The sequence below is a fragment of the Prinia subflava genome, chromosome 16 (genome assembly GCF_021018805.1).
Source record: "Prinia subflava isolate CZ2003 ecotype Zambia chromosome 16, Cam_Psub_1.2, whole genome shotgun sequence".
NCBI lineage: Eukaryota > Metazoa > Chordata > Aves > Passeriformes > Cisticolidae > Prinia > Prinia subflava.
The window spans coordinates 3,133,726-3,149,939 of NC_086262.1; the positions used below are offsets into that span (position 1 = coordinate 3,133,726).

The following is a 16,214-nucleotide window of genomic DNA, read 5'->3' on the forward strand; positions in this document are numbered from 1 at the left end:
ACCTGGTTGCTCATCACTTGGCTTCCTCATGCAGGGAAGTGCCCTACAAATGAGCTGCTGCCTCCCAGGGGTGATAGTTTGGGTCTGAGCTGGTGCAGAGGATGAATGAAGTCTCTGCTGATCTCCTCATTGCCTGTAGAAGAACCTTTGGGGAAGCTTCTGTAGGGATACCCTGTCCTAAGTGAAACCTTGAGTCTTCCCTGCACTTCAGAGGCATTTGGGAGGGCAGCTGACCATCCCCAGCCTGCCAAGGGTTTGCAGGTGCAGGTGAAAGTTTTCCTGCTGGTGTTTGGCCTTTGTGCCACAACAGCACATGAGAGGAAGCACAAGGGGTGAAAGAGCAGTTCCAACTCAGTCATGCCCACTGAGCCTTGCTGCTGCACTGGGATCTCCTAAGCAAAAGAGCCACTGCCCAAGAAGCCCCCTTGCCTTACCTGATGGAGTTGATGATCTTGGTGGCATCTTCCTCTGGCCCTTCCACGTGGAAGCCATTTGGGATACTCTTCAAGGACAGCCGGCTCAGCACGTTCTCTGACCTGCTGCTGGTAATGGAGTGTCTGAGAGGGCTCCCAAAATCCCCCTCTGCTGCCTTGGCTGCTCCCTGCTCCTGCTTATCAGCAGCCATGTGCTGGAGGGCTTCTCTCTGCTGGGCTGCCAGTTTCTGCTCCAAGAGCTCGGGGCTCTCCTTGGCCCTTTGCTGGATCAGCGGGGTGAGGGGTGCCTCGAAGCTGACACAGCTGTCTGTCTCGTCTGTCAGGGAGAGCACGTCCAAAGAGTCCAGGCTGCTGTAGTAGGTGCCCTTCATAAGGTCAGACTCAACAATCTTCTCGAAGGTCGAGCTGAAGCCATCCCTGATGTCCTTGAATTGGAAATGCTCCCTGTCATCATCACTGCAGCTCAGCTTGGCATCTCCAGAAGCAAACCTGGACCAAAAGGAGAAATGTAGAAAATACTGTCAAGGCGATTCTTGCTCTGTTCCACTTGGATCTGGGAGGCAAGAGAAGAGGCAGAAATGGCTGCTGTGATAATGGCCCTTGGGATCTTTCTGTGGTATAACAGAAAGATTGATTCCCAATTTTGTTACAAGATTCTAGAGCTGAAAAGAACAGTTTTGTGATGAGCAATCCCAGAGGCCCAGTCAGCCCTTAATTTGGTCATGTTCCAGTAAAAAGCCAGAGCTCTGAACTGGAGACTTTTGCATATGACACTTGCTACTAGATCCAGTGCCAGAATAACCTCCTGGTTATAACTTGGCAGGTCCCACATTGCCATAATCCCAGGGAAGAGAGCCCTGTTCTTTCAATACCCTGTACAGAACCATTTCTATTAACTGCTCACACCACAGACCTTGTATATTCCAGCCCTACACTTGTCCCCTGATGGCCCTTCACCATCCCCATGTCCATCCTTTGGACACCTTTAGGTCTTCCTCATATTGTGGTGCCCAGAACTGCCCCAGGGCTCGAGGTGAGGCCACCCCAGCTCAGAGCAGAGTGGGACAATTCCTCCCTGGCCCAGCTGGCAATGTTGGGCCTGATGCCCCCCAGGACATGGTTGTCCCCCCAGCTTCCAGGGCACTCCTGACTCATGTTCAACTTGCCATCACAAATTTGCTGTGTTGGTGGAGTGTGGATCCTGCCAGAGACAGACACGGTGGAAACCAGGACTGTCTTGCCTCTGCACTGCAGTCTTTCTGCAAAGTTTTTCTGAAACTTTATTTGATGGAATGTGAATTTTTTGACAGCTGTATGTTGCCATGGGAGGAAATGTGTGGGCAAAAGCCGCAGTCCCAAAACTGCAGGTGCTGAGGGTGTCTACAAGCAAAAGGTGGGGATTTCTCTGTTAAAAATGTTGCTCTTTTTCCATGAGTTCATGGGGCTGAAAGCAGAGAGTATCATTAACTGGATCTCACAGTTGGACTGCAAAGCTGTGACCTCCCTGAGATCAGCAGGGCCAACGCTGGGGGCATCTGAGAAGGTGAAAGGAAAGGAAAATGGGACTCTGACACACAATAGATGCCATGGGATAAACCAGAAAGGGGAAAAAGGAATTCAGTTAGTGCAAACTGCAACACAAACACTCAGTCTTTGGCTCTATTTCCCTGACTTTTTTTACCAACCATTTCCTGCATAGATGCCCTAACCTACCTTCATGAGGACAATCATAGGTTCTTTCTCCAGCTCTACCATGGAGTGATGACATTGGATAACTTCCCCCTTTAATTCTCCATTCCAGTGGGAAGAGCAAGTCTCAACACCTTCTTGTAAAGTACTTTAAAATTCAGGGAGAAAATGCATCATACAAGCAGCAACATGCAGATGATGACAAATGATTTGTCATCAGGAACAGATAGTTGACTGCTCATTAGTAAAACATCAGACCAGGTTCTCCTGTACCCAGACAGCTATTCCCCGAAGGGGAGTAAAGAAAAAAATGGGGAAACTCAGAGGTGATGCAGGATGACAGCAACTTCCTGGTGTCTTGGTGCATCTGCCACTTCTTCCTGACCCACACTGACCCAGGAGAGCTGGACAGTCCCTGTGGTCAGGGCAGAGCAGCTCCACGCTGTGCTTGGCCCAGCCACATTCCTGCCCTTTACCCTAAAGATAGGTGATCAAAGCCCTGATGAGCTCCCACACAGTGAGCTCACCCGATCTGCAGGCACTGAGTGCTTTCCCAGTCCTCAGCTGTGTCCCAGAAGTTTTCCAGCTGCCCTTCTGCTTTGAATATAGCGTGTGACTTGTCCCTTGTGCATTCAGCCTCCCAAAAGACTCCTCTGCTATCCAAGTGAATATGTTTAGAGCACAAGATCACGGACTCTGCATGCAGACCCCAGTCAGGTTGCATCATCTCCAAATCCTCAGCCTGCCACTTCTACCAATTCATGCCCTGGTACCTTAAAATAATTGCACTTCCAGTGATTGCAGCAGCATTCTCTGACCACCCTTAGCTTCCTCTTGAACTCGCAGCTTCTGCCAGGGAGCCACCTACCAGGCAAATCTGATTCCCCTGAAACCTGAGAGACTTGCAGCTATCCAAGACCTGACTGCATAGCTCTCGGGGCTCATGGGACCTGCTGGGGACAGGCTCCCCGGGCTCCCAGCAGCCTGCCCTGGACGCTTCCTCTGCAGCACCTGCCGTTGTGCTTTTTGAAGCAGTGTGCTGCTTCTTGCTCCTGAGTGAAACAAGCCACCAGCTTTTTAGAGAGAAGCCTGTTCAACAGCAGAGAAACAAAGCAGGAGGGATGCCTGCTGTCAGCCCAGCCCAGCTCTGCTGCCCACGCTCCAGACAGTGTGTGGAACGTGCAGCTCAGCATGGAGCCTGCACGGGGCTGGAGCTAGGAGGTGATCCCCAGGCCACTTTGCCCACCCTGTCCCTTCACAGCTCCTCTTCAGAAGGCCACACTCCTCTGGGACAACCCCTGCTGCTCTTCTTCAGCCCCTCCTGATTTGCAGCATCTCTCCTGCCCCGGGGTAGGTGCACAGGCAGGACTGTAAAATTCACAGCAGGCATCAACCCCGGGTTGCTACAACACAGAGCCCTGGCTGATTTCTGGTGGCAAAGGGAGGGAGGCATCCATACCCCTCCTGCAGGAATGGCATGGGAAGAACCTCTCCTCATCCCAGGGACCTGTCATTCCCCCTAAGCCCCCAGCCTGCAGAGTCCCATGGAGGTCTAGAAACCTGCAGAGGCATAAAATCAGCTGTGGACACCACACCAGTGTGGGTGCTCCCAGCCTGGAGAAGTCTCCTGTGAGCCAGGCTGCCAGAAAAGAGGACTCAGGGACTGAGGGACACTGCACTCATGCAGGTTTGTCTCAGGCACTTGAGAGCTGGATGACACTTGTGTACCTTTTGTCCCACACTGCTGTGCCTGTCACCCAGGAGCTGGTAACACCTGCCACAGGTGCAGTGGAGAGCAAAGCTCAGTGCTGTGCCCTGTCAGATGCACAGCTGCCACCTGCTAGCCCAGGGACCGCCAGAGCTAGCCACGCTGCCAGGGACTGCCAGGGCACACCAGCCTCCCAGACAAGCCTGGCTCTCTGGCATCCCCAGGCTCTTGTGCTTGTTTTAAGTTACCTCAGGTAACTCTGCCCTTAGTGCTGCAGCTCAGTCTCCACTTTGCAAGTGGGACACCCCCAAATCGAGCACAACCAGCTCCTCTCGAGATCCCAAAAACTTCCCCTTCACTTCAGTGACTCTGAGCAGACACTGCTGCAATCACAGCTTTGTGCATTTGTAACAGGAAAAAAACTGTGAGAAGCCCAGAGAAGAAAACGAGTAAAAAGTTACAAACACGGAAAAAATGTGCGAGAAACCCAAAGAGAAACAGGAGTAGAAAGCCACAGTCAGCCATGAGAGCAGCTGCAGCTCCTTAAACTGATGAGTTACACACGGAGCAGAGTAACTCGAACCGAGGAGCCTCGAAAACAACACACACACACCCCCCAGCACCGAGCCGACCTCACGGCGGCTCCGCACTCACCCGAACTGCTCCTCCGCCTCGTCAGCGCTCAGAGCCTCCGAGGATCCCAGCACGCTGTGCCACCGCTCCTTGCTGAGGGCCCCGCTGGCCGTGTGCGGGCGGTGGGAGCCGCTGTCCCCCGCCCCGGGTGTGTCCCGGCCCCGCGGCCGCTCCGGGCCCGCGGCCAGCGCGGCGTCCCCGCCGTTGGCCAGCGCTGCCCGGTCCGCAGGGCCGCCCTGCCCGCCGAGCCTCTCGCCTGCCTCTGTCACCGCTCCCAGATGTTCGTCCCGCTGGTGCCCGCGCTCCCCCTCCTCTCGGGAGGGCTGAGCATCGTGCCGGGGGCTGGCTCTCCCGCTGGCAGGCTCCGCGGGCTGGCCCGGCTGCTCGTCCGCATCGCTGCCGGCCGGCGGGGACGGCGGCGGGCCCGGGGAGGGCGGCTCGCCCTCAGCGCCGGCGGGCCATGGCACGGGGCTGCTCTCGCTCATGGTCCGCTCGCTGTCCCAGCGCTCAGCTCAGCCTCGGCACTACCTGCAAGGGAAAAGAAACCGCGGCGTGGGCATCACAAAGGCAGGCTGAAGCCCCCGCCCCACCTCACATCCTCAGTGTAAAAGCAGGGAAGGACTGTTCTGGTGCTTGGTGCTTTTGAAGGCCCAGTGCCCCGACTCAGGGCAGTGAGATGGGAGAGGAAGAGCTGCTGTGGTGGTGCTGAGCCACTGAGGTCAGACACCCACCTTTCCTGCTGCTCCCATCACCCCAGAGGGGCCCAGAACAGGGGATGTGTCTGGCAGGCTGGTAGGGACAGGAACGTGGCACGGCTGCACTTCCCGGGCTCCCTGCAGGGATGCTCTTCCCTGCCCTCCAGAAACAGGAGAAATAGGTGAAACAGGCAATAAGCATGATTTATTCTTTTCTAACCGTTCTAGGCAGCTGTGCTGTGCCAACCTGTGTGAGTCTCCCTGCTGGCTTAGCATTTCTGCAGAGCATCTTGCCTGCCAGAGCACCACTTCTCCTTTCCCAAAACACACGTACTGCTGAAGGGTGTCACAAGCTGCCAGCTAAAACCCTGGCAAAAGTGTCCTGACTGAATATTCCCTGGGCTGCTCTCTCTGTAGGGCAAAGGAAGGACACCATTTTGCATTGATATAAGTAGGGTTTTTTTGACAAAAAGGCACTTTATTGGCAAATAGACCCATTGATGCAAAGTCTTACAAGCCCCACAGTGCTGCAAGCTTTACTCCATCATGACCCTCCCACAGCTGCAGTCAAGTGCCACCAGAAATGATCTCTTCTGGAAGCAGGAGGATTCTGCATGGCACACAGGCTGAGCCGTTGTAACAGCTGATTTTGGTTTTAAGCAATATGTGTCTTCACAGATGTTTTTAAAATATTATCTGTCCTTATAGGGCTGTTCAGCCTGGAGGAGACAAAGCTCCAGGGAGACCTTAGAGCCCATTCCAGAACCCAAAGGGACTCCAAGAGAGCTGGAGAAGGACTTTGATAAGGGCATGAAGTGACAGGACAAGGGCAAATGGCTTCACATTGACAGAGGCCAGGGCTGCATTAAAGATTAGGAAGAAATTCTTCCCTGTGAGGGTAGGGAGGCCCTGGCACAGGCTGTCCAGAGAACCTGTGACTGCCTCATCCCTGGCAGTGTCCAAGGCCAGGTTGGACAGGTCTTGGAGCAGCCTGGGACAGTGGAAGGTGTCCCTGCCCCTGGCAGGATGTTGGAGGATAATCCCTGAGGTCCCTTCCAACCCAAACCATTTGGTGATGTGATTGTGATTCCGCTGCACAGGACGCCTGGCTAATCAGTGCCAGCAGGCAGACAGGACTCTGGGGTTCTCCCCTAACTCAGTTCCTAACGCACATCTGAAGCAGATCATCCAAATTCCCTGCCTCAGTTTCCCTCTCAGTGAACCTTTGAGCAGCCAGGAGGGTGCCCAGGTTCAGCAACACTGGGTGCTCTCACTTGCTGAGCTGAAGCCTCTATTAGCAGTAAAATCACTGATTTCTTGGCCAGGTCAGGGCTCTACCAGTTCTTGTTAACGAGGGGTGCAGAACTGCAGCTGCCTCTGCTCTCACCCCTGTGGAGAGGTCAGCAGACCCTCCCTGCTGCTTGCTCTGCACCTGAGAAGGGACAGGAGGGATTTGGACCCAAAACCCCTCAGTGGCCTGGGTAGGGGCAGATCCACGTAGGTACATGATGAGCTGCTGCTGAGCAAGACAGATCCCAAGGGGAACCCCAACTCCTGCCTTTGCTCCTGTCCCACAGCCCAGGCACTCCTGGGGATCACATCCCGCGTGTTCTCCACGTCCTGCTCTCCACAGCTGGGAGGTGTGATGGGCTGGGGAGTCCAGAGCCCTGCATGGGGTGAAGCACTCCTTGAGGACTGCGGGTGCCACAGTGCTGAGATGGGGCAGGTCCCTCCTGGAGGCAGGGCTGGCGGTTTTACCTCTTCTCCGGGTGTGTCCGTGTGCATCCCTCGCTGTCACGGCGCGGCACCGCCGCACCTATCGCAGCCCGGCGCTCCCGATCCCTGCACGGCCCCTGCCTGCAACAAAGCATCAGAGAAAGTGACTCCCAGGACAGAGAGGAGAATCCTGCTGCTTTCCTGCCACCCTGCTGCTGCTCCTCATCAGGCTGTTTCCCAGGCCCATGCTACGACTCCTCAGCAAGTGCATTTTCCTCAGCATGCTCTGGTTCTCTGGAGTTTTCAGACAGGGCAGTGCAAGAGTATTCCTTACATGGGGCTTCTTTCCTCACAAAGCCCCCCAGCCAGCTAAGGTGGAGTAAAGGGACCCTGTGGTTGCAGGTTTCAGAAGCAACCTGTCGATGTGAGCGCACAGAAGGTCCAATTTCACCCCTCAGACCCATAGAGTGAGATACCTGAGTCTTGGACTGATCCCCCCAACAACCCCTCCTCAGCCCCACCAACAAAGAGCCACGTTAAAGGTCTTTGAGCTACATGCAAGCAAACCCGAGCTGTCAAAGTGATTGATGTAGCAGCATTTCTCCTGCAGAGTGTTTTGTACAATGCAGGGATGGACAGTGATGCGCCCCCCGAGGTGACCCCAAGCTGAGGGAGCATGTCAGGTCACCATAGATGGTGTGTCCCCTGCAGACACTGCCCGAGCTCACAGGCCAGACTTGCACAGAGTTGATGGAGACAGAAAGACGGGACACCACTGCCTGTGTGCTGCTAGAGGTGATGGGTGGATCAGGGCCCAGATGTGCCACCTGCCTTCCAGTGGCTGGAAAGAGCCCATGGAGCAGCTTGGCAGCAGATGTCTGTGCTGAGTCCCTGCAGAGGGATCTGCTTATACCCTCTCTTGGGCTGCCCTTGCAGGCCTTCAGCTTCATTCTCCACTAGCCTGACAAGAGAAAGGCTGGCTAGACTTCCTGGGTCACCAGCACATCAGCCTCCTGCAGCTCAGGATCCCACCTGCAGGAGCTGAACCCTCCCAAGGGAGGGCAAAACAAGCCCCTGGGACAGTCCTCAGGTTCACACATGTGGGCCAGGTCTCCTCTAGCCCGTTCATCTGCCATCCCAAATTAAGGGGGAAAACTGTAAATCTCTCCCACCAAATCCAGGAGAGAAAATCAGCCCCAGACACTTGGTGTTCCCATGCCCTGAGAGCAGGCCAAACCAATGCAGCATCCTCCAGGAACTGACTTGCAAAACTACCAACACCGTCCTGAGCATAACCACACTGTGATCCCCAAAAACACTGAAAGCCTAACATGGGCCAAATTTGGACTTTCTCAAAGTGGAGGTATAACACAGACATGGAAGACGTGCAACACAGAGTCACTGCTGAAATCTTTGGAGGAATCTTTCCAGCAAAACTTTCCAGCAGGCCTTTTTCTTAAGAGGAGATGAATAATGTGGGGGTTTTAAGTGAATTTTTTTAAAAAACAGCCAAAAGGCTTTGAGCTGAAATGCTCCATCTCCCTGCCATCCATCCAAAAACTCCAGTAGGAACCACCCAAGCTGAATTCCAGTCCAGTAGTTGAAGCTTGGCACAGCTGTATGCAACCAGAAAACAGGAAACTAAAAGCAGTTAGGAGATGAGCCTGAGTAAGAAATGTTGGCAAGCCTTAGTGTGGTGTCCCAGCCATCCCTCCTAACTTTAAGTAACTTCCATTATTTATATTAAAAGAAAAAAACCACCACCATTTTTATTACATATAAACTACTACAGTTGTTAAGCATTATACTACTGTTTCCCCCTCTGTGAAGCCTTGCTGGAATGTTTGTGGTCTGGAAGGAGTGCTGAGGAATCAATAGTTAAAGCCTTAGTCATGTTCCTCCTTGGCCCGTGTTCCTGCTGCAGAGGAGGCACCAGGGAAGCCCTGGCAGGATGTGTGCACAGACTATTGCTGAGCTGGGAAGACCATCAGCTCCCAGTGTGACAAAACTGGGAGCTGAGCACAGCCAGGAGGAGAAATCCAGGCCTCCTGCAGCCTCCTGACCCTTGAGGATGGTGTGTCTCCCACTGCATCCCTGCTCCATTGCACACACCTGCCTGGGGGCTGCTGTGTGCACCCGGGGTCTGCAGACAAGCTGAGGGTGTAGCAACCCGTGACAAACTCCCAACAAACCAACAACCACTTGATTTTTGCTTGCAGTGACAGTCACTTGAAGCACACAGAGGTTATGAGTGGCTGAGGCTTCCCAGAATGTCCAGAGGAGCTGCAAGATTGGATTGTGACCATCTGTGGCTCTGATCGCAGCTCCTCATGGCGATGCCTTGTACTGCAGTCATGCAGCCAGCTCCTGCCACACTCCCAGCTCATCCCACGTCAGCTGCAGAGGATCTCTCCCACCCTACAGCTCCTCCTGCTGCCTCCCCACCTGTGTGGGGAAGGTGTATGAGCAAAGGGAGGAGCAGACAGGCTGTGAGGCCACAGTTTGGGAAACCTGGAAGACAAGCAATGGTGGAACAGCTGGTTGCAACTGTCCACATCTGCCTCCAGCAGACAGCTGAGAGGTCACCAGCTCTGGACACAGCCCAAACCCAGACTCTCCACACCATTCTGTTTACTCTGGAAAGCACCAAAGTGCAGCTCAGCCTCTGAAGCTGCCAGAGCTTCAACCGGGCTGTGGGGAGAGGACACTCTGCAGCACTGGGGCAAGGGATGGAGGGGTGTTCAGAGGGCCCTTGGGGCTCCTCTGACTGTCCCAAAGCTGTACAGCCTGGCTGCCTCGGGCTGCAGGATGACATTCCCCAAGTCCCTCCTCATTTCCTTCTGTTTCTGCTTTGCAAAATGCTCTGTGAAGCAGGTGGGGGCTGAAAAGTGGTATGTGGGTTCCCATCAGTGGATTTTCACAAGTCTTGCCCTTTCTGCAGGCTCAGGCACCCCCTCAAGTGACTGCTCTTCCCTAGGTCCTGGGAATAGGGTGGGCACCCTTGCATGTCCAGTGTTCCCAGCTTCCCACAGACGTAACTGGGGTTAGCACTCAAAAAAGGGTCTGGCAAGAAAAGAGGATGACTGGCACACATCCCAGCCAGGACTGGTCACAACAATGGATGGTGTGGCCCTGTGAGCTGTAGACAGTCGTTAAGCAGGAGCTCCATGATTTGGAGCAGACCAGCTCTGTAAGGCCCACAGAAGTAGAGGAACATGGGTTCATGCTAGAAAAAGCACATTATTGCTGTGGGAGAGGCTAAGGGAAGCCAAGATATCCATGATCCATGGCTAACCATGGCCTTTCCATCTCCTTCCCAGAGCTGGGGCTTGGTGGGAGAGATGGCACAGAGGCTGAAGGGACTGAGGACCCCATCCCTGTGGCCATCTCGTGCTGCCTGAGATTCAGGCCAGACTCAGCAAGCCAACACCTATCACCTTCATCTATCAGACTTCCAGCAGCACCAGCTCATCACTGGGAGCTTCCAGTGCCACAGGATAGCAATTCAGGACAGCCCTCACTCCCTGCTCTGCCCAGGGTCCTGCACAGACCCTGGGCCAGGAGGAGACAGGGCAGGGCTGGTTGGGAGGGAAGGAGAGCAGAAATGCCCCATCATCTGCTTTGGGATGATGCTGGATTTGTAGTGGGACCAGCACAACTGAGCTGGCATCCACTGCAGGGAAGCACTGGTCCCAAAGAGGCCGGGCAGAGATGCATCAAAGTTTGTCCTGATTTTGTGAGGGGTTGGAAACCACACAGCAGCTCTTTCAGGGACTGGCTCTGGAAGTGTCCCAGCTTTTGTTGAAGCTGAATGGCTGGTGGGAAATGATTTATTTTTAATTTTCTTCCCTGCGTTACGAACTGGAAAGGCTCCCACTTCAGTTTTGTGTAACCACTTGGCTGCTGGGACACAGGAAGGCTTGGAGAAGAATTCTGCTGCTTAGTCAAGCATGTGCCTTTCCTCAAGTTCACGCTGAGCTGGGCTGCTTCCTGCAGCAGTCTTGCTTATCCTTGCTGCTCTGCATCCCATTCCCTTCGTGAAAAGAGAATCATGGAATGGTTTGGGTTGGAAGAGATGCTGAACTTCTTGGGCTAAAATGCCTATAATGACATCCTTTGCTGTGATGGACCACATGCTCCGAGTTCCTGTCCCCTGTGAGCAGGAATGGGATGTGCCCAGCAGCCATCTGATGTCCAGGCTGTAGATCCCATCCCTCTGATGTCCAGGCTGTAGATCCCATCCACAGCGTGGCTGCAGGACAGGGATGGATGTACTTTTATGGCCTGACTTACCAGTGAATTTATAAAAGGCAGGTGTCACACACATGGGCACAGTCAGGGCTCTTTGAAGAGACTGTCCTGTAGAGACATGGAGAGATCACAGCCATGGTTCTTCTTTCTGAAGCACATTTCTTCCTTCTTATGTCTCTGCTTTGACCTCTGCCCTTTCAACATGGCTGAAAATAAAAACCTTCTACCATTCTCATTGTGAAAATCCCCATTTATTTCTCCCATGGGCTTGGTTTTTATATGATTTTGGAAACCTCAATCATATCATTATCAGCCTCTCCAGATTGTAGACCCTGCCTTCTTAACCTGTTCTCAAAAGACAACTTCTCCACTCTCCTAAATATTTTGACTACTTTTTCCTGGATTTTCTCTAATTCTTTTACTTCTATCACTCTTACAGTCTGAACACAGAGAAAGCAGCACTGCATAGTGAACTCACGGTGTGGGCACACCAAAGATTTGTGCAGCACCAAACTGCTCTGCACATCACCCCCTGCTCTGTCCAGGGGTCCCTCCCTGATGACACCAAGTTCTAAATCACCTGCAGCATTTGTCCTGCAGACCAGGCAGCGAGGGGCAGGGCTGGGCTGAGCCCTCAGCCACACACTGAATTCCAGAATTTGCAGAGCCCCTGGAGCACTGATGCCATTGCTCATGGGCAATATGCTGTCCCAGTGGTTTCCATCCATCTCTGCCAGTGCAAACTGCAGGTCCTGCACCCTTCACTTCCAGTGTGGAAAAGAGGCCGTGGATAAAACTTATCCCACAGATTAAAATAAACCAGCTACATGCTAAAAAAAGAGTCTTTGGGTAATCAGAAATCACTATGCAAGGAACATAGTTTTCTTGAAACCAAATCCTACAGCTCCTTATTTTGAATTTTTATTAGAGTCCCCAGAGCAATTAGGACACATTGAGATCCAAATGGCTCCTGCTAAACTTCATCCTGGGGAAACAACAGCAGCTTTTTGCTTATAGAAAACAATAAAGCTGAATCTTAAAATCCTTAACAGCTTTCCTGCTTGCACTCTTTTGCAGTTATTAAAACAGGGAAAAATAAAAGAATATCTTTACTAATTTTTGCATGTTCCTTTCCTCGTGCTGACACCTTGGCTGGGCAGCACTGTGGGCACGGAGCCTTCCTCCAGCCCTGCGTGTGCACCATGCAAACCTGACTGAGGGGAATCAGAATCGTGATTTCAAGCCTGTGCAAAGGGGTGAAAGGCTGCACTGTGTCCTGCTCTGGGCTGCCCAGCACAGCAGGGACCTGGGGCTCCTGGAGCTGAGGAAGGGCCTGGAGCATCTCCGTGCCCAGGAAAGGCTGAGGGAGCTGAGGCTGCTCAGCCTGGAGAGGAGCCCCAGCTGAGGGGGACCCTCAGCCCTGGCTGTCCCCATGTGTCCCTGAGTGACCCTGTCTGTCCCTGTGTGTCTCTGTGTTTCCCTGGGTGCTCTTGGGTGTCCCCGAGTGTACCTGTCTGTCTGTCCCTGTGTCTGTCCCCGTGTGTCCCTGTGTCTGTCCCTATGTCTATCTCTGTCTGTCCCTGTGTCTGTCCCTGTGTGTCCCTGTGTATCCCTGTCTGTCTCTGTGTCTGTCCCTGTCTGTCTGTCCCTGTGTGTCCCTGTCTGTCTCTGTGTGCCCCTGGCTGTCCCTGTCTGTCCCTGTCTGTCCCTGTCTGTCCCTGTGTCTGTCCCTGTGTGCAGGGAGGGCAGAGCAGCCCAAGCTCTGCTCCAGGCCCAGGCTCTGCTCCAGGCCCAGCAATGGCCCCAGAGCCACGGGCAGGGACTGAGGCACAGGAGGCACAACTTCTGCCCTGGGCAGTGCCAGCCCGGAGCAGAGCCCAGAGAGGCTGTGGAGTGTCCCTCCCTGGGATGTTGCAGAGCTGTGTGCACACACTGCTGTGCCCTGAGCTCTGGGATGGCCCTGCTGGAGCAGGGAGGGGGCACCAGGTGGGCCCCTGTGGGCCCTTCCAACCTTCCCTGGCCTGTGGTGCTGTGGTTCTGTGGTCCTGTGGTTCTGTTATTCTGTGGTCCTGTGGTTCTGTGGTCCTGTGGTTCTGTGGTTCTGTGGTTCTCTGATTCTGTGATTCTGTGTTTCTGTGGTTCTGAAGTTCTGTGGTGCTGTGGTTCTGTGACTGCACCCTCATTTCACATCCCGGTGACGTGGCAGGAGTCACTAAAGCCTCCACAACACTGGGCCAAAGCACAGGGACAGTGAGGCCTGTGGGTGTCCCAGGAGAAGTGAGCTCGGGGCAGAAGGTGCAGGGTGTGGCTGAGCATGCACCTGAACGTCCTTGTGCTCCACACAACGTGCCAGGCCTGCAATCCTCCTGGAACAGGCTCCTCTCAAACCCCATCCAAGGCATCACAGCCTCACCGTGGGAGGACAGAGATCCTGCTGCAGCTGCTGGGGTCTGTCTGATCCTGAGATCCTCCTGCACAGCAAACCCTGACCCCCTTGGGGACTTTGCCATGTGGATTACTCCTGCAGAAACCCACTGCAAGTCACAGGAATCCTTCTGTGGCTCAGAGAGAACCAGGAGCTCCAGAGAGGGAACAGCAAAGGAGGGCAAATTTTTACTGCATCCTGGGGAAAGAGAAGGGCAGCACCCAAGGGGTGTTGTTCCTGCCTCTCCAACACAATGCTCCCCACTAAGGGGTCTGGCCAAGGTGGATGTTGCTGCAGGAGCCCAAGGCCATGAGCCCACGGCACAGATCTCAAGGCTGCAGCTGCAGAGGGATCACAGGGACACCAAAGGATCCCAGCCAGCTCTTTCCTGGCATGGGGGAAAAGGTGGAGAAAAGGGGCAGAGAAAAGGCCTTTTGTGCCCGGGTACCCCAGCTTCAGGGAGCTCCCAGAGCTCAGAGGAGAGCTTGAGAGAAGGATCCCTGTTCTGGGTAACAGGTGAGTCCCAGTGGCTCCAGCTTTGCCTTAGTGCAGAACAAACAGCTTGTAATGAGTCCGTGTTGGGTTGAGTCCAATTCAAGACAGGAGTTTTCAGGGGTCTTAGGCTCAGCTCAGAGCTGGCTCCTTCCTCACCTGGCCTATCTGCTCTGGTGTTCACCTTCTCTGGAGGGGGAGTTTATAGTGTGAGTGTCTATAGGGTTGGGTTTTTTATATAAAACCAAGCTGTTTATGGGGCCTTTCCACTGAGGTCTGTGCAGCATTGTAATTGAATTCATTAAAACCCAGCTTTCCCCACAGCCAGGGTTACCTTCCATAAAAATCCACAAGACTTGCAACTGCTTCTCATAACCCATAAATGGAAACAGCTTCTTCCCCTCTCTTTCCCTCCCTTTGCTTGATCCTCCTTCCCCACATTCTCCCAGTACCCAAAATAATAAAACAGGGCTGGCAGCTGACTCAGACCCCAGAAAAGGAAATTCCTGCCATGCTGTCTGTCTACACTAAACCCATGCAACGCCTCGCTGCAAGATTTCAGGAGGCAGCAGGCGAGCCCATCCTGCTGGATGGGAGAAACATCCAGAGGGATGGAGACCAGCACCGCAGAATGAACTGGGGGTTTGGAAGGGAGGCAAATTCCCTTCACACTCCAACACATCCATAAACCTTGGAGATGAGGACCAGTAACACATGAGGCTTTCACAGAGGTGCTCTGGCCACAGAAGCTGGTAGGCAATGTGTGCAAATGGCCTCCAGCCCAAGGGATGTGGGGACAGCAGCACCATGAGTCCACATGCCCAGAATGTGCAGAGATGGCTGGGCATGGGCCTTGGGCTCCTTGGGAGCTCAGTGTGCCCCAGAGAGCAGGGAGCAAAGTCTTCTTGAGCATCTCCCAAACCTGTCAGGAGAGGAGGACGACAGCAAACAGACTTTTGCGGGTGCTGACATCAGAGAACACTGGTTTGGAGCCAGCTGATGGTGTCCAAAGCTGAAGTGCAGCAACCTGCAACACCAGATAACTCCTCACACGTCAGTGAGAGTGTGAAATCTCCCATTCTCTCCACACAGCACTCCTTCACCCACAGGGAACCACCAGGAACAACCTGCTGGCATCAGTGTGAATGAGACAGCTGCTCTGGAAGCTGGAGGATGAAGGAGGGGATCCTTCTCTGAGAAAGAGAACAGCAAGCATTGTGGATGGCATTATATACATCTACAGACATTCAAAGGGTCTGCATTTCCACCATGGACTGCCTCCAGGTAAAAAGGAATCACTTCAGTCTCTGTGAGGAGGGTGACCAGGCTCCCTTGGCAGAGAGGAATGGTCCTTGTTCTGCCCAGCAGAGACTCAGCCCTGCTCTCCAAGGGCTCTCCCTGCCCATCAGTGAAGCAGAATCTCTGCTTGCCAGCACAGCTCTGTGCACACCATGATGTCCCCACAGCCTCGAGAGGAACACCTGCTTCAGGACTCCTGGGTGCTCCTGAGTGTCCCCATGCCAGCCTTGCAATTCCAGCTGGCCTCCAAACCAGGGGCACTGCCACAAGGCACCCATGGACAGGTAGCAGAGACCTTGACTGCTGAAGATGTTTGAGTCCAGAAAAGGCTGCTGGAGAGTCCAGAGAGGACTAATTACACTGACTGATTTCAGCAAGCAAAGCATAACGTGGGATCAACCAGTGTCCACTTCAGACCCAAGGCGAGTCATCCATCTGTGAGGGGAACAGCTGGGTAGCTGTCACACCAGTGGGGACTTTCTATTTTCATCTCAGTGAAGGAAAAAAAGAACAGCTTCCCTCACACAAATCAGACTGAGATGCACTTATTTGGCTTGAAAACACAGACTCAGCCAAGATTTGCTGACAGCCAACAGGGCTGAAACTTCCCTGCCTGAAATTAGAGGGTGTGAGGGCACGAAACGTGGCAATTCCACTAAAGTCAGCAGCTCCACTTGGGCATAAAGCTGTCTGCCCAGAGGACCTGCAAGGAACTGCCTGAGAACGTGAGATCTAATATGAAGGGACTTTAATACGTCACCAGGACCAAATCAAGACATTTGAGAGGCAAAGTGGAGAGAGGGAGCCACTACAGGGGCACATTCAGGACAGTGCTGTAGGAAAATCACCCCTTCTCAGCCTAGGATGTGAAC

At 53.7% G+C, this 16,214-nt stretch overlaps 1 protein-coding gene across 1 annotated transcript in view; it reads right to left on the reverse strand.

Annotated features, from left to right (window-relative positions):
- PSD2 (pleckstrin and Sec7 domain containing 2) overlaps positions 1–16,214 on the reverse strand; it is a 72,682-nt gene that overhangs the window by 27,916 nt on the left and 28,552 nt on the right. The window contains exons 2-4 of the mRNA XM_063413690.1: positions 6,918–7,016; positions 4,486–4,992; positions 435–923 (exon numbers count right to left, since the gene is read on the reverse strand). Of these exons, the coding sequence (XP_063269760.1) occupies positions 435–923; positions 4,486–4,949 (953 nt within the window). The 5' untranslated portion in view covers positions 4,950–4,992; positions 6,918–7,016. The remainder of the gene's footprint in view (positions 1–434; positions 924–4,485; positions 4,993–6,917; positions 7,017–16,214) is intronic.